Source organism: Homalodisca vitripennis, chromosome 6 (genome assembly GCF_021130785.1).
Source record: "Homalodisca vitripennis isolate AUS2020 chromosome 6, UT_GWSS_2.1, whole genome shotgun sequence".
Lineage (NCBI taxonomy): Eukaryota > Metazoa > Arthropoda > Insecta > Hemiptera > Cicadellidae > Homalodisca > Homalodisca vitripennis.
The window spans coordinates 24815046-24839216 of record NC_060212.1 but is presented as its reverse complement, the minus strand read 5'-3'; the positions used below and the strand labels follow the sequence as shown (position 1 = coordinate 24839216).

General features: G+C 33.7%; 1 protein-coding gene across 2 annotated transcripts; it reads left to right on the top strand.

The window, feature by feature from the left end:
* Positions 1-210: 210 nt before the first annotated feature.
* On the top strand, positions 211-24171 carry LOC124364161 (pre-mRNA-splicing factor CWC22 homolog). 2 transcript variants are annotated; one of them, XM_046819414.1, is made up of 12 exons: positions 211-412; positions 5411-6323; positions 8919-9141; positions 10182-10310; positions 11490-11678; positions 13496-13649; positions 14880-14999; positions 17810-18066; positions 18713-18993; positions 19321-19422; positions 23288-23436; positions 23798-24171. In XM_046819414.1, the coding sequence occupies exons 1-12, from the start codon at positions 400-402 to the stop codon at positions 23950-23952; spliced, it is 2685 nt and encodes an 894-aa protein (XP_046675370.1). In that variant the 5' UTR covers positions 211-399; the 3' UTR covers positions 23953-24171. The 2 variants fall into 2 exon arrangements, with proteins under 2 accessions (XP_046675370.1, XP_046675371.1); XM_046819415.1 differs by lacking the exon at positions 211-412 and adding an exon at positions 883-1013.

Sequence of the window (24171 nt, the reverse complement as noted above, 5' to 3'; positions counted from 1 at the left end):
TTTGCCACCTTTCTATATATTCACAATTTTATAGGTGAAAGAGTACTATATGAATTGAAATATAGATTGGATCCAGCACTAATAAAGATTTTACTGTAAGGCTTATAATCATGGTTTTACTATGTAGTATGTATTTAAAAGTGCGGTATGTTGCAACATTTTCCAATATGTCGTAGTTGTCTAACCTGGGATAATGAAACTTTTAAGATGTGTTAGTTACACTTACAAAGCAATGGCGTCAGTTTATTTTTGTATGGAAAGGTTATGTTTTTATTAATTTTTATATCATATTAAATTAATAAGTTCGTATTGTGTTTGCGGGATTTACTCGTCAACAAAAATAAAATTATATTTTAATTTTGTTACTGTCATTTGAAGTTTTATTCTACTGTTGATACAATGGGCGATTCAGGTATTGTACTAACCTAGAATAGTTTTCTTTTACCCTCTAAGTTCTAAATTAAGTCACTAAAATGTTAGACAATTTTAAGACTTGCTTTAAATATTAATGTTTAAATATAATAATGAGTGAAATGTAAAGTACTATGAAATTGGTACAAGGTCTAATTTACAAGACATACCTCACTTTTGTTGTAAATTCTATTGTTCTTTGAATGGAAAGTGATCTATAAGTTACTAGGATAGTATTTTAATTAAATGAAAGTAAGGAAAAGCCTACAGAATGAGTAATGTTCACTATTAAGGGTAGAAAATCCCTCTTGATAAGGCGGTAAACCCTTTGGCTCTTAGGTAGGTTAATAGGCTCTGAGGTAGGGTGGTTGGCCATTGTGTAGGTGTGACAGTCAGGTAGTTGAGTTAAATAAGTTTTGATACTAGTTTACAAGACCAAACTCTCATGCTTTGTTGAATTTTCAGATTGATAGTGACTTGAGATATTAATTTTAATTAATAAAAGTAAGGAAAGGCTGAATAAAATAAAACATCCTATTCTAAAAGGAGAAAATCCCTCTTGAGTATAATGGTAAACCCTGGGAAAGGCAGTTGACTCTCAGGTAAGGTGGTAGGATCTCGAATAGAACTGTAGAGCCTTGTGTATGTGTGATTGTCTAGTATTTAGGCCAAGTAGGTTTTTGTTATTTTTATGAACAAAATACATTTTTTACGACTAATCACATATTTTTTCTAATTGTTTGTTTAAACCTACAACTGGCCATATAGACTTCTATACTGTCCAGAACATTTTTGATAAAAATATAACTGGTAAAAACTCTTGATTGCTGAGCAATTTTAGTACAAAACCACAAAAATCGAGTTCTCTGGTTGTGCACTAAACTTATTTGGAAAAATTAAAGGGGAGACTCTAATAAGCGGCCTACACTCGTTATTCGGTTGTTTTTGTTGAATTGTTCGATGTATTATCCAACTTCGGTATGAAAAATCCTACACAATAAGAGTTATAATAAGTTACCGTAACAAGAAGAATCTCGTTTATTACAATTTTAAAAACAAATTTAACACTAAAATTACAAAACAACAAACCCAACTAGAACCTAGACTTACAGATCAAAGAAACCTTACAATATTTATAACTCGCCCAGCTTGATAGCAATGAGCCACAGCTTTTGTGAAATGGCAGAAAGAATTCTCCCCAGGGGTTACCAGGGGCCAAACGTACTTGTTGAAGCCACTTAAACTAATCCCGTCATATATATCTCGTATATTTTCATCGCCATTTACAGTCTCAAAATATTAGTTACTTCTTGCTGTTTATTGTTTACATTAAAACTGCTATTAGTAATAAGGTGAAATCATATGCTAAGTGAAATAAATTGTAATATCGAATTTTAATCGGATAAAAAAAACGAACAATTCTTTAAAACAACCGAATAACGAATGTAGGCCACTTATTAAAGTCTGCCCGATTAAATTCAAAATAACCAAAAGTTGTAGAGGTACTTTGGGATTATACCGACCACACCCAGACATGAATCGTTATTTCACATTTCGTTTCTACTGATTACTAGATTAGCGTAGAACAATATTTCGTCAATATAAAACAGGAATTGTCTTATCGCAAACCCCTCCCCATCCTCAGACAGAGGTCAAAGTCGAGCGTCTAGTAGATAACGTGATTGCAGTCTCGCCGCCCGTTCAGCTGGTGCATCGCTTTGTTGTACTTCCGTGTTTTACCTCTAAATTTCTCCAAACACAAAAATTCAACAAAAAACAATCATTTACCAAACTAAACTCTTTATTAAAAAAACACTAAAAACTTGTTTTTATTCTTGATCACATTCCGCCACCCAAAATGCGAGTGCCTCCGGCCATCAGCGCGGGCTTTGGCAGCACCTTCGGTGCTGCCAAAGCCCGCGCTGATGTCGACGAAAGAAAAACATCCCTCGAGATAGTACCTATCAGTAAAATATCAAATTCTAGAGGGGCTAATCAGAAATATAAATTGAATTGTAATGGAAAGGCAATTATGTACCGTGCAAATCACGTGATGCCGCGCGGCCTGCCGTAATCAGGATTCTCGAGAAAGATAAGATAACAGCGACAACAATACCGATCACAATACCTGGAAATGCTTGTAAGTTTGTAATTTTGTAATTGAAGAGTTGTTTTTTCGTTCTATCATGTTTGTTTCTATAAATTTCTATTTTTGTGTTCTTCATACTAGTGTGGTCGGTATAATCCCAAAGTACCGTTGTAGAATTTATTGTTCATAAAGCAAATGTAAAACACTGTGTAAAAATATATAGCATATGTAAAAAAAGCTAATTGACCAAATATGCAATGGTTTACTGAATGTTCAATCTAGGCTATTATAAAACTCTGTTGTCTGTCTGTGTGTTACTTGAGTTAATCATGTAGAAACTATCGGACTGATTGTATTAATTAAAATTTTACATTGACATTCTTAGGGTCCCCGGTTAATATATAGACCCATTCTTATTTCAGAAATCACTCCGGGTTTCTCCATTGGTCTTGAAAACTCCCTTTTTGGCATAATCAGTAGATATTAAATTTACGGTACTTTGGGATTATACCGACCACACCCAGACATGAATCGTTATTTGACATTTTGCTTCTACTGATTACTACATTAGCATAGAACAATATTTCGTCAATATAAAACAGGAATTGTCTTATTGCAAACCCCTCCCCATCCTCGGACAGAGGTCAAAGTCGAGCGGTCTAGTAGGTAACGTGATTGCAGAAACGTAGTGTTACTGATTTATTGTTTCACTGAACGATGGTAAATGTCCAGAAAAATCCTGTTTCCTTCGTGATTGCAGAGTCTCGCCGCCCGTTCAGCTGGTGCGTCGCTTTGTTGTACTTCCGTGTTTTACCCCTACATTTCTCCAAACACAAAAATTCAACAAAAACAAACATTACCAAACAAAAACTAAACTCTTTATTGAAAAAAACACAAAACTTTTGATCACACTCCGCCACCCAAAATGCGAGTGCCTCCGGCCATCAGCGCAGGCTTCGGCAGCCCCGCGCTGATATCAACGAAAGAAAAACATCCCTCGAGATAGTACCTATTAGTAAAATATCAAATTCTAGAGGGGCTGATCAGAAATATAAATGGAAGTGTAACGGAAAGGCAATTATGTCCCGTGCATAAAACTTAAATAATCATGTGATGCCGTGTGGCCTGCCGTAATCGGGATTCTCGAGAAAGATAATATAACAGCGACAACAACAATACCGATCACAATACCTGGAAATGCTTGTTGATTGATGGAATGTTAGTTCTGTTACTCAACTACATCGTTTTATAACGTTCTAAGTTCATTGAAAAAAGTTTAAACGTTGGGGGCATGTAACGGAATCTGACCCCGGCATGTAACGGAATCTGACCCCATTAACAATTGATAATCATTGTAATTTTGTAATTAAAGAGTTGTTTTTTCGTTCTATCATGTTTGTTTCTATAAATTTATATTTTTGTGTTCTTCATACTGGTGTGATCGGTATAATTCCAAAGTACCAAATTTACTATATACTAAATGTATCATGAGTTGGGAAATAATTCTGTACCATTGCTGTCGGCTTTAAAATTTTACTATTGAAATATATTACAAAATGAACATTTAAAAATAGTTCCAAAAATTTTTAGTGTCACATCTAGACAAAATAAATTCTGAAAGCATAGAGATATATATAATATGGGTACTTTGGTATTATCCAGAGGTCATTATTTTTGAAAGAGTTTTCCTTGCCGGAGACCTAAAAAAACTACATTAGAAAGAACAGTCGGTTTGATTTACTGTGAAAACTACATGTCAATATAACGATCAGTTCTTGTTTTCTACTTCCCAAAAGGAAGTGATGTTGGTGAGTAGGCCACTCTGTCCCTATCTACTATTTGTAATTAGGCCATTTAAGTAAGTTTATATTAGGTTATCATAAATATGTTACTAGTAGTACCAAAGTTTAAAGAAAAAGAAAAACATCCCTTGAGTTAGTACCTAACTTTAAGCTCAGATCATGTGAGCGCTCGTTAACTTTTTATAATTATTTTTAACACGTACATGTTTACCTACTTATATATAGCCTAGTAATAAATATTAGATAGGGACAGAATGGCCTCCTCCTGTCTGACATCAGTTCATTTTGAGAGGCAGAAAAACCTGATCGTCTGAATGACATGTAACTTTCACAGTAAGTCGAAATCTGTTCTTTCTAATAATATAGTTTTTAGGTCCCTGGTAAGTAAAGCTCTTCCAAAAATAGTGGCTTTCAGATAATACCAAATTACCATAAAATGTTTTGCCTTCATAATTATAAACTATTCCTTGTTTAGTTTGTAGTAACTTAAACGGGTTTTTTTCTGATATACAGTAAATACAGTATAAAAGCAAACTTCACTAAGCATGGAAAGAAAATTGAGATGCAGGCAGAGATAATACTGTACACAAGCCCCTTCTTATTGTATCCATGTGGTTTTAGCTTTATTTTTAGATACTATCCTAAGGGACACTTTTAGTTTTTTTACCAGATGTAAGGGAAAGGGTCACCAAACTTTGCACTTATGGCCAGGGATGTGACCAGTAGTTTTTCCCTGCTCAAATCACAATGAATGATTTAGCACAAGAAAGTACCAATCACAAATGAAGTTCTCCCACCTTTAGTCACTTAAATTCTAAACATAAAGAATGAAGAGTGAATAACAGTTCTGCTAATGGCATGTTGAATTTTACAATTCATAATTTACAGTTTGGTGGTGTTTGGTTTGGAAAAAGTTTCAATGTGGGCTAGGTATTGTTTTGAATATACAACTATGATCATTGTGTAACACAACCGATTTGGGGATCTTTGCTTTTGTGAAAAAAGTGTTCATTATAACACATGTTATTAATTTCTGTACTCTGTATAGGGTAAACTGTCTATTTTCATTCGCTTTTTAAAGACATTGATATGCTTTGTTATTTTTCAGATTTCTCAGGTAGTGAAGAAATAACCAAGAAACATAAACATAGGAAACGCAAACGTACTGCATTAGAAGAAAACAAAAAAAGAAGACGTTCAAGCAGTATGGACAGCAGTGATTTTCAAAAGCTAAAAAACAAAAAAAATAAATCAAGAAAGGACTCTGGAAATGAGTCTAATGATGATAGTTCATATTATAAAAATAAACCTAAAAAGTCTTCTTACACCTCTGAGAGTAGAAACAAACGTAGTGTCGCAAATGATAGCGATGAACGAAAATATGGTTCTTCTAGTAGACGAAACAAGGACACTTCTAAAGAGTATTCTGGTTCTAGAAAGAAAAAATCTTCAAGAGATGTTGCTGAAGACGATTACATAACGGACCGTAAAAAGACAAAAGATTCACAGAAAGTCACTGAAGATAGGAATTCTGAAAGAGAAAGAGACTATAAAAATACGGGAAGTGAAAAAAATTCAAGCAGAAAAAATAAGAATGATGATGATATGGCTTGTGAAAGATATGACAGGGGCAGTCCTTTACATGATAGTGAAGAAAATGGCAGAAATTCAAGTACAGGTTCCGAGAAGCCCTACAGATATTGGAGTACCTCGCGAGGTCCTGTGAGGAAAAACAGTGACAGCTATTGGAACAAGTACAGTGAACGTTTGAAAGAACAACCAGAAAATGTGGAAGTAGGACCGCGGTATTATAGTGTTAACGACAGTCCTAAAAATGAGAATTCCAAAACCTCCAATGAGAAAAGCAAAGGGAATAAGAAAGAGAATGCTGAAGTGGAAAAAGTGGCTCCAACTCCAAGACCGAAAAAGGTAATTGATGACTTAACAACTCGGACTGGTGGAGCCTACATACCTCCGGCGAAGTTGAGGATGATGCAGGAAAGCATAACGGATAAAGCGAGGTAAGCAAACCATTTTCAATTCTTCAAATTAAAAATTTTAAGTCTTTATCGTTATTATATGGAACTTTTGTTGAAACAACCAAGTATGGTATATACCTAACTTATTTCATTTAGATAGCATTATTTTTAATAAACTCGCTTTAAAACTTATACTGTTGAAGTTAAGATCCTAACACTTTAAAAGAAAGTACTTCTTGAAGTGAAGATTCTTTTGTGTTAGTATTAGCAAGCCTTTTCGCAACGGTAGTTTATCGTAAAGAATAGCATTTATCATTTTTAGAGATTAGTCTGTTATGAATATTTTTGTATGAAACTGTTCAACTTATCAGTGTTGTATTTGCTTTAATATAATGTGTGGAAACCATATGAAATTCAAACTATACATAGTTTAAAAGAATCTAAGAACATTTTGATATAACTTGTACATTCCCTGCTTTTGAGCCATTCTGTAAAAATTATGGCCCATATTTAACAAACATTTCTGTACTCCATAAATTTTGAATTTATCTTAGATTTTGTGTGTATACATTAATAAGTACATTTCTAAGTATTTTTTCTATGTTTTGAATTTATTTTCTATGTGTTAATTAATTTTTATTTACAGTTAACTTCAAATTTGTAATTTTGTTCATTTGTTCACACCATGTGGCATTGCACTGACTTGTAAATGTCTACAAATGTATATTTCGATAGAAAGGTCTAGAAAGCCTGTCTGAATAATTTTGAATTTTATCAGACTAAGGAAATTAGGTGGATGTGCTACAAGCTAAATTTATATTTAGTTATATAATGTGCCAACATGTAGATTGTTTTATCTAGTTAATAAAAATAAGAATAAGAATTTTATTCTGCCAGAAAATATTCCACACAAATACATTGGCATGTCAGTACAATGTTACAACTTTTGTAATACAATGAACATTCTAAAAGTCTTGTTTTGTCCACACTGTTGAGATGTACTCTTCCACTGAATAGAATGATCTTTTACATAGAAAATAATTTATTTTGGCTTTAAATTCCATATCACTTAGCATCCTTATAATATCTAATGGTAACTTATTGTACAGTCTAATAGCCATCTCATTAGGCTTTTGTCGGTTTTAGCTAGTTTAGTTTGAGGTAAGTTGATATTGTTACGACTTCTTGTTTCATAATTGTGAACATTTTTCCTTAGGTTTACTTTATCTAAATTAGCTTGGAGGTAATTGTTGTATATATAAAGAAAATAATGTCAAAATTTTAAAACGTTTAAAAAGTTCTCTGCAACTATGATATTTATTGACTCCTGCCAATATTCTGACAATTTTTTTTTGGATGATGAATACTTCATTTACGTAAGGAAGAGCCCCAAACAATCAAACCATAATTTAAGTGACAGTGAAAAAGTCCGAAATAAGATTGTATAAGAGCTTTCTCCTCAAGTTCACCACATAAACGTTTAATTGCAAAAACACTTTTACTTAGTTTACTTTTAACCCCTACAATTTGCTGATACCAATTTAAATTAGGATCAAAAGTCAAACCTACAAATTTTGGAAATATATCTTCTTGTGTCCCATTAGGATCTTCTCTGAGGCTAAATATTACAGTAGTTGTCTTATCATTATTTAGAATCAAGTTGTTGGCAGTGAGCCAGTTCTCTACAAGATTAATATTTAATTTGTAGTCTTCTAAGAGTTTGTTATACCGTAATCTTTATTTGTAGTTACTATAGTGGTATCATCAGCGTATAAAACTATTCGCAGGTACATTTACACTCAAATCATTCACTGCAATTAAAAACAGCAAAGGTCCCAGAACAGAGCCCTATGGGACTCCACAGGTTATTGGTTTACACAGAGATATATCTTTTTCTACTACTACATATTGAGATCTATTCTTTAAGTAAGAGCTAAGTACATCTAAAGCTATCCCCTTAATATTATAATGTTCTAGTTTTTTAATCAAAATGTTTTGAGACACTCGATCAAAAGCTTTGCTCAGGTCACAGAATGTTATAGCAGCAAAGTCTTTCTTTTCATAACAGTCTAGAACCATATCAACTAAAGAAATAACAATATATTAACTTTCCAAGTTTATAGGCTAAGTAGCATTATCTGGTCATCTATATCTATCCATGAGAACAGGCCAGATGAAATGTTGCTTATAGGTTAGGTTTCTATGCTTGAATCCACTAGTTTTGCTCCTCTATCGCTTCAGAGAGTGGTAGGGAGTGGCTATGAAGTATGGTGGGAGAAATGAGGGAAATTCGAACAGAACTCCTTTGTGAAATCCATTGGCAGTTTCACGTTCTTCTTCTTCTATGGGGTGGCTTATTGCCATGCCCTTGAGTCCCAAAGGCCTTTTGTGCACCCTGGAAGTACACCATGAGGTCAACCAGCCTATGGTTTCAGTATTTATACAAACGGCCAAATTTGTAGAACTATTTGTTCCTGGGGAAATTTGCCACCCTTGTCCCCACTTGTGCCACCCAGTTTCACACTGGTCAAGTGTAGGATTTTGGGAATTTTGGCAACCAAGTGACATATATTGAAATTAATATTTGTGACTTGAATAAATCTGTGGTGAATAATAAAATATCAATGACCGTTCCAGTGCTGCTTATCAACGGTTGGCGTGGGAGGCGTTGAAGAAGTCCATCCAAGGACATGTGAACAAGGTGAACACCAGTAACATCCAGGTGATCCTGAAGGCAGTGCAGAAGGAGAACATAGTAAGAGGTCGAGGGCTGTTGTGTCGGGCCTTGATACAGGCTCAGGCAGCCTCGCCCACATTCACAAATGTTTATGCAGCCTTCATCGCCGCGTTGAACGCCAAGGTCAGTTTATGAAATAATTTAATCAAAAGTAGATTAGTTTTCAATGGAATAAACTCATATGACATGCTGAAGGGCAGAAGTTCACCAATATAAAAATAACTATTGCAACTAATTTGAAAGTTTGTATAAGAAGAATAACTTCCCAAATAATGTTACAAACTCTTTTTGAGCGCTTATTATTTAGTACTTGTAGGCAATTTTTTGTATATTTCTCTAAATTTAGTTACACAATTTTGTATAATTTCATCTAGTCTTAAATCTCAATATATCAACACTGAATGCTGTATAGTACTGTTGTTTTAGTGAATTTCCAATTTAAATGATTTTTCTGATTAAACAATAACAAAGGTTGGAACTAAGTTGTTTAAAACTGCCTTATATATTTTTAAAAGTGTCCACTTCAGATTTGTTTTATCAGATGATGCTATTTTTATATTATAAAAATCTACAAAAACGTCACCCCGAAGTTTTAAACATTACCGTCTAAATCTCCAAGTATCAGCGATGTTATTTACACAGCATTCAATTTGACACAGTCACAATACCAACTGATGACCAAACCTCACATCCTACATTGTCTTTATATCGAAAGCATTCTGGTAAAACAGTTTATAATAAACAAATCTATATGCTTTGGTCGGCTTGTTTTCTATTTTTCAAATAATTTGACTATTTCGTTCCCAAGCAGTAAACATGTGTTCAGAATTACAATACCATTCTATTCTATTTATTTTTTTAATCTTGAAACTTATATTATATTTATTTTAAGAATGTAATTAATTTGTATAATATATAATTAAGTCTGGTTTTAAAGTTGTCTTCAGTAATTTTCAATCTAGTAAAGACTAAATCTTATAAGGAATCAATTATTTTGGACCAGATTTTTTATTCATCATTTTCCTAAAGAAAGTACAAAGAAACCTAAATGTAATTTTTAGGCGTATAGTATCTCAAATAAATTATCTCAGTGCTGTTTTAATTCCTCTGGATAAATATTTTGCATAATGGACAGTGTGATTAAGAAATGTTTCTGTTTTTAGTTTCCCAAGTTGGGCGAGTTACTGTTGAAAAGGTTGGTTGTGCAGTTCCGTCGAGGGTTCAAACGTAATGACAAAACTATCTGTATCACGGCAGCCACCTTCATTGCTCACTTGGTCAATCAAGAAGTGGTAAGTTATTTCTAACTGTTTTAGTACTAAAGAAAGTATGTAATATTCAGTATTAAGTTATTTCATTTATAAAAGAGAAGAGGCTAATTCTTTTTAAGCCTTATTCTGCCTGCCGTCATGGGTCACTGGATATGTGTACAAAGTCTATGGTCTGACAAAAAGAGGTATAGTCACATAACTTGCGTTATTACTAACTCAGATCCAAAGTCCGTCAAGCCTCCCACGATCTAATGGCCATCAACTGTTCCAGTTAAATTGAAGTATCAAAGTGTGTAGGTCTTGTAAGAAAATGTAAAACATTTTATATTTAACTTTAACAGCCATTATGGTCAGATCTGTTTAACACAAAACTACCTCTAAATTCTGTGTCATTCCTGTCATTGCTTAGTTCTGAACAATAGTTCTTTACTGATTTTTGTTGTATCTACGAGAGTCACGTTTTTGTTGTACTGCACTGAAGTTAGTTTAAAGTAACGTCATTACAGTGAAGGTCAGATTTAACTGACAACATTTTTCTTTCTAATTTTGCATTAACCATAAAACTGCTGTCGGATCTGGCCATTGCTTGTTTTACACTCTGTTGCTTGTATTGTATCAAAATAATCAATTATTGTATTTAAACTACATCAAATATTTATTAAGTTTCTTTTTAAAATAGTTTTTATAATATATAAGTTTTAAATGTATTTCATGACATTTTTTGGGAAAGAAGGGAGTGTATGTATGAATTAGTCTTAAATGAACTATTAAGCACTTTAGTTTAACAATTTGGTATAGCGTCCAAAATATTGTGATGTGATCATTGAGTCTTAACAATACTTGCATGGAATCGTTTCCAAAAAACTTTATGTAGGTACACACATTTTTTAACAACTTAAAAATTCTTTGCTTGAAGTATGTTTTTGAGGATGGTCCAGGAAACAGGATTTTTACAGACTAGGTGTTTCTGATTTCTTTGTATTACTAAACAATGGCAAATGTCCGGAAAAATTGTTTCCTTCAACTTAAAAATTCTTCATTAAAAAAAAGCAAAACAGTTTTCAACCGGGTTTAGACTTTTTGAATACAATAATTGTGTGTACATTACAATACTTCTCTGAGAAAAATACATAAGTAGTTTGGTTTCTGAAACTTTGACAACAGTTTTGAATCTTGTGACAAAATCAATTTTTATTGCAGGCACATGAGATTCTAGCACTAGAAATCTTGACTTTGCTGATAGAGACGCCCACAGATGATTCAGTCGAGGTGGCCATCGCCTTCTTGAAGGAGTGTGGTATGAAGCTGACTGAAGTATCCAGCAAAGGCATCCTCGCAATATTTGACATGCTCCGCAATATTCTTCATGAAGGAAAATTAGAGAAAAGAGTAAGTGTTACTGGTATATCTTCTTAAAATTTCGATGTATTTTTTTTCCAAATTGCATCCGCATTTTGTTCTTATAACGTAATAAAGTGAAAATGTTTTCCATACCACACTAAGAAGTTGTGTAGTATGCAATGTAATTTGAGTTCATTATGTAATTCCGCTACGCTTTCCCCATCACTCACTGCTCCAACGCAGAAAAAAGTTGTATTAGCTTTAACCTAATATTAATGATATTAACCATAATGGTGGATCTATTTAATTTTTAAACACTACAGAATCATGTGCATTATGCCTAATTTTATCGTATGTTGGTAGAAAATCATTAATAAATTTGTACTAAAAATAATTAATGTGGATACTGTGTCAATGTCTTTTCTGTAAATGAACTTTGTAAGCACAGCATCGTGCTATTTTGGTTCACTACTGTGTTTTCGTTCCTATTATATTGTGCCACTTGATTCATGGGTATCAATGTATGACAGTGTGTATGGTATCAGTAAATAAAGTACTGTTTTAAATAGCACCGACAATAAAATTAAGGACCCAATAGGATCTTTTTAAAATTATATTGTCCATTTGTCTGTGTGATGCCTTGATTGAAAGTTACCTGAAACTTGACATTTGGTACATAGGTTCTTCGTAAGTAAACGAAGAACGTTATTGGTTTTGGGCTCAAAAGGTCAAATTGTAGTACACCTGTCTGTCTGTCTGTCCATGTGTGCTATAATCCTTATCATAAAGTCCCAGAAACATAGGTTCCCTTTTTTTTCGTTCCCTTAGGACAAGAAGCTTAGAAATTGCACCTAGTTCTAAAAGGAACTTGGCGCTTCTTCCGGAATAACATGATATTCTGGGTGGGTAAAGTTGGGGGTACAGGCCGCCTCCTGTTGAGATCCATGATGTAGAATTTAGGGCTTTAATCTCAGTCATGTTCCCTCGGAAGAAGGGAAATTCAGTTCTGAACCAGTCAAAGCAGGCAGGGGATGGCACGCCCTTATGTCTAGACTAGCCTAGACTTTTGACTTTTAAGGAATCCCACCAATTCTGACAGTCATCTCCAGCAGTATACTAGACGTATTGAAATGCTCTTGCACCCCAATATCTTGACGTTAGCAGTTTGTGATGTGCCGCTCCTGGACATTCATAAGGTTGCCCAGGTTTACGTGACACATCAGTTTTTGCTGTACCCAATATAGGTTCAACTAGAAGGTATAAACCAGTCAGAAGTGCACCCTCCTTTTAGTTCAAGGAAAAACCCTATTGATTTTGGGGACAGACGATCAAAAAGCAGTCCTCCCATCTGTCTGTGCCTTATGGAAAACTCTTGATAGAAAAATCCGAGACCTTCCAATGTAGATTCCTATTGGTCCAACGAAGAACATATTGATATTAGGATCTAAAGGCCAAAGGGCAGTCCATCCGTCTTGTCCGTCTGTCTATCTGTGAGTTGATGGAAAAATTCTAGATACTTGATTAAACCTTGGTGTATAGGATCATTTTTGAAAGAAAAAGCTATTGATTTTGGGGTCAAAATGCTGAAGGCCTGTCTGTCTGATTGTATGGTAACTTTTGTTTCATTCTATCTAGCCCTTTGACTCTCTATGTATCGGTTTGTTTTATTACTATTTTTTACTAGGGTTTGTGTAAAAAACAGCCAGGAAATTGTAAATTTTTGACTGAGATTTCTGAGAATGAGCTTAGGAAAATTGTTTTGAGCGCTGCATTTCTTCATACCTCAGTTACCCATAAATCCACAAAATAACTGACAGTCCAATGTTATTAATTTAAACTCAAATATAATATAATTGTGTTTTTAGGTGCAATACATGATTGAAGTGATGTTTCAAATTCGGAAAGAAGACTTCAAGGCTCACCCTTCCTTGATATCAGAACTCGATTTGATTGACGAAGAAGACAAAATCCAACATATGATCACCTTGGAAGATAATCATGATCCGGAAGATATTTTGAGTGAGTATTCGTATATTTGTTGTTGTATTGTAAATGGATCTGTATGTTAATTTTGCAAAACAATAATTATTTTAGTGTGTACTTTGATATAAATTGATAAAGGATTTATTAGCTGATTGAGGCCTTACCTATTTAAATTAATAATTCTATAGTTCATTTTTCAATCCAATTTATCATCATCCAGTGGAACAAGAAATTGAGTTACATACATAATCCAACCCAAACACTTATTCTCATTATTTTGTCTCCTCGACAACACCCTGTTCTTATAGAGTTCAAGTTAACGTCATGAATTCCAGCCGAATTCTGTTTTCTTAAATGCAACCATTTAAGATATTGTTATTGCCAGTGTTACAAGTTAGCCTGTTATGTTGATAAGACTCAAGATACTTTCTGAAAATACATTACTTAATTTGTTTATCATTGGTTGTCAGCATACAAATAATTGTTTTTATTTTATGTTACTTCCGAGCCAAATGTATGAACATTTCAAATGTTTGTCTTCAGTAATGACTTGTATTCTTAACAAAAGTCAGCCCATACTTTTGTACATACCATTGTACCCTTATAACACTGAGTCTCCATGAAAATTCTCATATAATAGTAATTAAAAAGTTACTTCAAGTTTTGCGTAAAGACAAATTACACTGTGATGAAGACCATATTAAAAAGCTGGCTTTAATAAAATTCATGTTTTAAGTGTAATTTATGATTTTTTTATTCCCACAAATCTTTTAATAGGGAATGCTAGTTTAAAACTGCCATTATAAATATGAACTGGTTTCAAATCTATAAGGGTTTCACTTCAGAAACATTGATTTTAGTATCTCGTTGCTAGTGAGTAGTTAAAAATATAATTACAGTTAATACCAATTGTTTATAATATATATTTTCCCATAACGCACTCTACTTAGAATATAAGTTACAAATCTTTAGTAGTAACAAATAATTTGAGTGTCGAGACACTAAAATCCAAGTGTCTATAATAAAACATTTTATGGATTTGTGGCAATTCCGTAGTTAACCTAGTTTTAAAATTTAGCCCTGTGTTAAAAGCGTAGCGCAGACGGCAGCTGACTAGTCTGCCCTCTTAAATCTTGGTTGTATTTTATCTTTTCATTTTCAAATTTAAACTAATATTTACTATCCATTGTCAGCTGATGTTTCATATCTCAAAAAAAGTTGCTGAGAAAGAGTTTAAACTGATCTGTCAGTGATGTCATGTTGCAGATGTGTTCAAGTTGGACCCGGACTATGAAGCGAATGAGGCCAAGTATAAGTCGCTGGTTGGAGACAGCGACGACGAGTCTGGCGAGGATGGTAGCGACGGCAGTGGGGACTCTGATGATGGTGAGTTGAGCAATAAGTTCTCTATAACAATATCTGTTTTGAGTGGAAAAAGAGTAAATCATTCTAAAGGAATTATTCTGATTCTTTCACACACCGTTAAAAACTTTTTTTTAATCAAGGTAAGATACAAACTTTTCTTGTTTGAAATGTTGTACTCTCAAATTTTCAAAGTTATTAACTCCCGTAATATTCTGTATAAAAAAGTGTATTTTTTGGTATAACATACCTATTTCTCTTTTTTTATTTTATTGAGGACGTTGGATGCAAGCTGACTTGTCTTTTTTCTTGTTTTGTATGTTTAGATCCCCAACCAAGGTATTTGTTCTTTAGGAACATGCAATATAAGACTAACAATGTCGGCATTGAAAACAAATTATACTAACAAATTATTTGTGTAAAAGTATAATGTGTTGTGATTGTAATGTAGAAAGTATTTCCAAGAATACAATGAGTTTATTTATTTCCATTTCCTTTTGCGGTTATAAAACTGCGCTTTCTCTGTTTATTTTGGTAAATTTTTTAAGTCCCTTTGTGTTATTTGACACAGTCTAGTAATTCACACTCTGATTATATGGCATTTAAAATAGAGCTTTGTAGATTACACGTGTGTAACAGTTAACTATGCAAACCGGAATGAAGGTTTTTGATAAAAATTTCTAACAGAACAAAAAAGCATTCATTATTGAAAACCTTTTTTCAAATACAATTTGAGGCAGTATCTGGTACCCGTATGTTCTAGCATGGAAGAACGTATTCCTCCCTTGCCAGAATCAACAATGTAACCGTTTGTTGGGTTCCTGGTCATGAGGGGATTCTTGGGAACGAAAGAGCTGATGCCCTGGCCAACCAGGGCTCAGCGACAATTATGACGGGCCCTCAACCGTTCTGTGGTGTTCCAAGGTGTGAATCCTCTAGGGTTGTCTCGAAATGGATTCGCGCGGAGCATGAGAGAAGGTGGAGGTTGCATACGGGTTTGAGAGTGAGTAGAATGATATTACAGTCACCTTCCTCCAAGGTGGCTTCGGACCTTCTCTCATTAAACAGATCAATGTCTTCTAAGGTCATTGGTCTCATTACGGGGCATGGTCACCTGAGGAAGCATCTTCACAGAGTTGGCATCCTTCAGGAGGATCCGCTCTGTGGAAGGTGTAATGAGCAGGAGGAGACTGCTGAGCACCTGCCCTTTGATTGCCCTGCAATAGCAAGAGAGCGGTATGCCATCTTTGGTATTTTGGACAGGGGTGGTGAATTTTCCCAGGAGGACTTGATAGGTTGTTTTCGGCGGTTTGTTGAACTGCTGAAGTTGTAGACTGGTGGGCCTCATGGTGTGTTTCTGGGGTGCGCAAAAAGCCCTTGAGGCTTAAGTGCATGGCAGTAGGCAGCCCCAAGGGGGAAAAAGAAAAAAAAAGACTACGTAATTTGCCAATTATCATAATAGTAATTGTTACATTTTCAGTTTATCAGTAATTTTCATATAATACATGTGTATACAATTTATTAAAATGTTTAAAGTTCAAAATAAAGCGTTGAGGGTGATATCAAGTTTAAATTATTTAGAATCCGTCAAAAGATACTTCAGAGAGCTAAAGATATTTAATGTCTATGGCTTGTACCTTTATGAAACTATAAAGTTTGTAAAACTCAATTGAAAAAATATGTAGTTATAATACCCGTAAGAGAAATGAAAATTGTTGTAAACCATCACAGAATAAATTTGTAAGAAAAAGACTAGGTATGCTGCTAATGAGATATAAATTATATTCCTGTACAAATAAAAATTAGTGTAGTAAAAAAATAGTGAAAGGTTAAATGCATATTTAATCAACCAATCTCTATATACTCAATTGAGGAATTTTACCAAGCTCAAAATGCTATTTAAACATTTTAGCTAAGGTAAGATTTTCTATAAATTAACCCTTCGAGTGCCAAGTATTTATTGAGTGGGTGTACTGAAAAGTATCAGATATTTTTCTAGTGGGCGTACCTAAAAAGTGCCAGCCCTTTTGAAGGCATTTTGCAAGGTTTCAGTAAAAAATTCACACTGATTATTTAATAAGCTATCAACATATTTTTTCTCTATGAAAACTCTGCCTAATTAACATAAAATAACAAAGTTGCTATAAAATTAAATTTAATAAATTTAGAAATACCAAAAATGGACTTACCTAAAAAAATTCCAGAATTATTTATAAATTTAATTTTTCAACCAAATTATCATTACCAAAAGATTCATATCCTTTTCTTTGCCCACATCACTGGAAAGAGTATTCAATTGTCTATAAATCTTGAAAAATTCATATCATTATCTTCAATAATGAGTGAGTTATACAACTTTTAAGTAATGCTTCACAATCTGTTGACAGTGATGTCAGTGTCTTTGTTAAAAGTCAATTGATCTGAAGTGTACTATAACAATTTGTTTTTAAAAGAACAGTTCTTCATGAACAATTTAGTATTATATTAGTTTAAAAATATAAAGTTTTTGACTTTTAGTGATTATTTTTCTCGAATGTCCGGTAAAATCGGACATTGGCACTCTAAGGGTTAAAAATGTGTTTGATACTACATGTTAATTTGTAGTATTGTAGACAGTATGTATGTACAAGTTATGAATAAAGAGTTTTTTTAATATTTTTATTACTATGTGTCTGGAAGTACTGTTGTTTCAAAATAAAGAAACAAAATTGTAGATAATTTATTGACAATGAAAAGATTCTGACTTCAAATAGTTGCCTCGATTTTCCAGCAAAATAACTGTAAATATAAATTTGTAGATTTAAAACCTGACTCATTGCATTTGATTTTCACAGACTCAGAAGAAGAGGAGGGGGGAGGGGAAGAAGGAGAGAGCAAGGGTGTGATAATAGACAAGACGGAGACCAACCTAGTGGCACTGAGGAAGACCATATACCTGACGATCCAGAGCAGCTTGGATTTCGAGGAGTGTGCCCACAAACTGTTACGGATGGAGCTGAAGCCCGGACAGGAGATTGAGATGGCCCACATGTTCCTGGACTGTTGTGCAGAGCAACGCACCTATGAGAAGTTCTTTGGACTTCTGTCTCAGGTAATATTCGGAGCCATTACTAACGTAACTTTAAAATTTTGTTTGTCATGAATAGAAGGCGATGCAGGCAATATAATAGGTTGTACTTTTAATAGTTTCTCTTTTTTACATCAAATCGGTATGAAAATTTGTAGGTAACAAATTACAAACTTATTTCAAGGTATTCTGTAAATTTGGAAAGATGAAAAACGTGAAAGGGAATCACCAAGACTTACAATTATACAATTGATTACCTAATGTGTCGAAATTGGAAACAGTTGATGACGAAAGCAGGTCTCTTTTTGTGTATGCCTGCTTGTATATACAATAACTTTTAAATGAGTTAACGGCGTTTAAAAAATGTGATGTAAACTCCACCTCTACTACTTCTATATGAAAATTTAAAATGGCAAACTTTCGTCCATTGGTGATTGCTCTCTGGACCAGGATGTTGTCCATTGTGAGGTGAATGTAAATCTGGTGAGCATTTTACCTTGTTTGATTTAAAATTCAAATTAGTTGATGAGTTTGACACTAACTGAACATTTCTTCAATAAAATTTGTTTATTTTTTCTCCTCATTACTGAACATTGTTTATATGCTATTGTATGTAAGTACAATATAAACATCTTGAGATTGAAATCCTATTCTGTTCCAATGTTTTCAGAGATTCTGCCAGATCAACCGCACTTATGTTGGGCCTTTTGAGGAGACGTTCAGGGACAGCTATGCCACGATACACCGTATGTCCAACGACAAGCTGCGCAATGTCGCCAAACTGTTCGCACACCTTCTGTACACGGATGCGATCTCGTGGGAAGTACTGTCAACGGTCCGACTCAACGAAGATGACACCACCAGCTCCAGTCGCATCTTCATTAAGATACTGTTCCAGGAGCTCTCCGAGTACATGGGGCTCATCAAGCTCAACCAGAGAGTCAAGGATCCGTAAGTTCTTAACGTACACTTACAGAGACATTAATTCGGATTTAAAGTTTCGTTATAACTACATGTTATGTTTAAACGTCTCTTGTTTTATCGTACTATCCTATGCTATAATTGGTATAAAATAAAATTAAAAGAAGGTTTTTGTCTTTTTATTGTAGAAAATCACATAAACTTCATTCAACTTTTTTTGCAAGACAAAATATAGGTTTTCAAATATATTTTAACCAAACAGTGTATGAACTTTGACCACTTTATTGTAAAAAATTGAAAATGTTGTAGCAAAAGTTTGTTTGAACTATCTCCATGAATGTGTCACTTATGTTACAGAAGTCTGCAGACTGCTCTGGAAGGTTTGTTTCCACGGGACAATCCCAAACATACGAGGTTTGCCATCAACTTCTTCACATCAATTGGACTTGGAGGTCTTACGTAAGTTTTACTCAATATTGCATCTTTTTGCTATAGCATGTTTGGTTTAGCTGGAGAACAGTACGATTTATATTTTGTAGAATGCTTTTTTTAAGTTCAGTAACGCAATTCTCTGTTTAGATTGAAGGAAAATCGTGAATTATTTTGTAAATTTGAGTTTCAAGCTGTTTTAATTTTTTTTTAAGTTATACAATTATTTTAATTTTTACTTTCCTGTGTACTTTTTTCCTGGCAATAGTTTGATCCAACCAGATATCAAATTCTGCTTGTTAAGTTCTGAGGCTCTATGTTTTTTTAAGAATTTTAGTGGTATAATTATTTATTAAAACATATCTAAACACTATTAAACGAACAGTACAACAATATTCTGTGACATCGTATGAAGAGTTGTGTATACAGGGTGTTCTGAAAAAAGGTGCCCATAAGTCAGGGCGTGATTCCTCACATCAAAATAAGAAAAAAAGGTCTAATTAACATAGGTCCGAAAATGCTTAGTTACCAAGTTATACAGGGTGAAAGATTTCGTCTGAATTTCAGTTCCCCTGCTGCAACGAAGCCCTACGGGTATTTGTTGGCTGTTAATTAAGATGGTACAATTTAGCGTACTTTATGTAAAATGAACTGAAAAATTGAATAAAACCGTTTCCAGACCTGTAGCTACAGTAATTTTAAGATATGTGACGAAAATACGCGAAACTTGGTCACGAAAAACAAGTTACATTTAGGTTTGAAGCAGATTTACTATGTTAAATGTACAATAAACACAAAATATTTTTTCACGGTACTTGTAGAAAATTTAATTTCGAAGAGAAAGATGTAAAATAAGTCTATAATAGACAAACGCAAACTTTAAAAAATAATCCTTAATTACATACAAAACGCATGAAAAATAGACAAAATCTGTTAAGCTCTCTACAAATGTAATATTGAAATTAAAACAGCTGTTTTATTAAAATATTTGATTTGAGAAACAAAATAATTTCTATTTAAAACATATGTTTTAACAATGTAACATTGTTTATAATAATTTAAATAAACATTACAAGCAGCTATTTTTCCATTGCTCATTAAGTGCGTGTGTTGATCTGTACTTTAATACAAGTTAGTGCGAGTGCCGTTGAAGTTAATTTTTGATAGCTAATAATATCTTATTCATCATGGCAGGTAATATGAATATTATGTACACTAATGGTGAAATGGCAGACATGCATTTAATGTACGGTCTTGCACATTGCAACAGTCGTCAGGCTAGACGACTCTATCAGGAACATTTTCCTCATAGACAGTTACCGACTCATAAAATGTTTTCTTCCATTCATAGAAGGCTAAGCGAGACGGGAAACCTTTAAATCTGGAAAAGTTGGTAGATCAGGACGGCCACGTACAACGTGTACAGCTGAATTGGAGGAGGGCGTGTTGGACGAAATAGAGAATCATCCTGGAAGAAGTACTAGAGAACTAGCCTTGGATTTCGGTGTTAGTAAATTCAATTGTCTGGAAGATTTTACACGAGCAGCAGTTGCATTCTTATCACTATCATAGGATCCAGGCTCTTTTGCCTCGAGATTACTTTCCTCGTGTTCAGCTATGCCAATGGCTTATCCAAAGGTGCAGAAATCCACATTTTTTAAATTACATTATCTTTACTGATGAAGCAAAATTTTCAAGAATGGCTATTCTTAACACCCACAATACTCACATGTGGGCAATTGAAAATCCACGTGCTATTTCAGAGAACCGTCACCAATATCAGTTTTTCTATAAACGTATGGGCTGCTATTCTGGGTGATAAAAAATTTTTATTAGTTTTTTTACCTGATACGCTCAATGGTGAAAATTATTTACATTTCTTGACGACTAATCTGAATGAGTTACTCGAAGATGTGCCACTATACACACGCAACAACATGTGGTTTCATGCAGGATGGAGCTCCAGCTCATTACACATTACAAGTAAGAGAGAATTTTTAAATGAAGCATATCCAAACAGATGGATTGGTCGAGGAGCCCCAGTAGCATGGCCTGCAAGGTCACCTGACCTCAATCCTCTAGACTTTTTCTTATGGGGACATTTAAAGACGCTTGTCTACGACTCGCCTGTGGATACCATAGAAGAGTTGCGAATAAGGGATTGTTAACGGGATTCAAAGGATATGTGAGACACCTGGGATCTTCGAAAGAGTTCGGCAGTCTATGAGAAGACGGCTGGATGCTTGTATTTTGAATGAGGGGAAACATTTTGAACATCTACTGTGAGTGACGTGGTTAGTTTTTTAGGACAAGTGTAACTTTTTTGTTGAATGATAATTCAGATAACTTTTTTATGTATGATAATGTATGATTGTTAAAAAATATTTACTTGATAATAAAATAATAGTAACTCATTAATTTGTTTTAATAAAACAGCTGTTTTAATTTCAATATTACATTTGTAGAGAGCTTAACAGATTTTGTCTATTTTTCATGCGTTTTGTATGTAATTAAGGATTATTTTTTAAAGTTTGCGTTTGTCTATTATAGACTTATTTTACATCTTTCTCTTCGAAATTAAATTTTCTACAAGTACCGTGAAAAAAATATTTTGTGTTTATTGTACATTTTAACATAGTAAATCTGCTTCAAACCTAAATGTAACTTGTTTTTCGGGATCAAGTTTCGCGTATTTCGTCACATATCTTAAAAATTACTGTAGCCACAGGTCTGGAAACGGTTTTATTCAATTTTTCAGTTCATTTTACATAAAGTACGCTAAATTGTACATCTTAATTAACAGCCAAAAAATACCCGTAGGGCTTCGTTGCAGCAGGGGAACTGAAATTCAGACGAAATCTTTCACCCTGTATAACTTGGTAACTAAGCATTTTCGGACCTATGTTAATTAGACCTTTTTTTCTTATTTTGATGTGAGGAATCACGCCCCTGACTTATGGGCACCTTTTTTCAGAACACCCTGTATAATATGGTCCCAGCAATAACAAGCAGGACTGCTTGGTATATTAGTGATGAAAGGATAACAGGATTTCAGACATTTGCTATCATTATCGTTATAACAGGTATAACACAACGGTTCGAGGATTGGAATCTATCCTCTTTGTCAGGTGGGGGAGGTATCGTTATACTTTTATAACCTAAAACGATGGTAAATGTCCGAAATCATTGTTATCCTTTAAAACTTCCATCGTCTCAAAATCACCTATAAATTGTTAGTACTTGGATAGTTAGTTTGATTTGGCTCTAACTTAACTTGGTAAAATTATTGGATAACATGCTGTAATAATGGGACTGTAAGATAGGATTATACAATGTTGAAAGGATAGTAAGATTTTGGACTTTTGCCATCATTATATGTAATTTAACATAGGTTACATATAACGATGGGAAATGTCTGAAATTCTAATATCGTATATAAGAAACTTTAAACAAAGAAGTATATAACGTTAATCGTGTCTGGTCTGCAAACTTTTCAGTGCCATTAGCCAGAGGTTTAAGAAGATTTTACAGTATTTATAACCTAACATCTGATCAGGTTAAACTTATGTAACAATTAAATTAGGCATTGACGATCACACAATCTCAACCATTCTTTAATTGAGATAAAACAATAGTTTTTATTCAGAACCTTTATTAAGCTATAAGGTGATCACTTCATCTGGTTATAAAACTTTTCCCCTTGTTAAGGTCATTACATGACTGGTCATGTAATATATGTATTAAGATTTCCTCACTGGCAGGAAGCCATCATAACATTGCAATTTAAGATTTTCCTGTATTAACATTTGCTACAGGTTACAAAATATATCACAGTTCATAAATGTTCAATGCTATTGAATGAAGTGTACAGTATTTATGAGGATTTTGTGTTCAGGGATGAACTGCGGGAGCACTTAAAGGCACAACCCAAACAGAGTATCGTGGTACCGCAACTGGTTGAGGGTCTTTCTAGCTCCTCCTCTTCCTCGTCCGATTCGTCTTCATCTTCATCGTCAGACTCCTCTTCTGACAGCTCGAGTTCAGGTTAGAGCAACATCAGGATCCTTCCTGAGTATTTTTATGTTATAATGTGGTTAGAAATGTTTAGACCCCCAGTTCTACTGATTATTTCAATACTGAGAATTCAGTGTATGTTGGCATAAAGGAATCAATGTGTATGACTATTCTAAATAAAACATTACAATTGAAAATGTTTAGTTGAAATGCTCTATTTGTGTACAAAAACTCTTACTGAACACATTTTGAAGTTCAGATTGTAGTCAAAACAAAAGAATGTGAGATCTAAAAGTTATTCAACAGAGCATTATATTATTGTTTGTGCCTAAATCACTATTTGTAATTAATACCTGTACACATTTTAATTCAAACGTATATTGTGTTGTAGAGTCATCAAGTTCTGATTCTGAAGGCACATCCAGCAGAAGAAAACGAAAAGGAAAACCAGTCAACAAAAACAAAAAACAGCCCACAAAAAAAGTGGAGAAGGCAACGTCTAAAAAGAGTAAAATCACTCCGTCAAAGAGAAAAAGGGATAGATGATAATCTTAGCATGTGGTTATTACCTGAAGATTTTGTACTTATTTGTAAATATTTAGTACCATAAAATCACACCATTTCTTTTATAAATATTTCACCATTTAATAATTACAGAGAGGAGCTGTATATCCGTTTATTAATTTGTATATTAGTGTTTAATATTGTGAATGATGTATGTTATTTTATAAAAATAAATAAAAGTAAAACATTTACAAGCGGAAA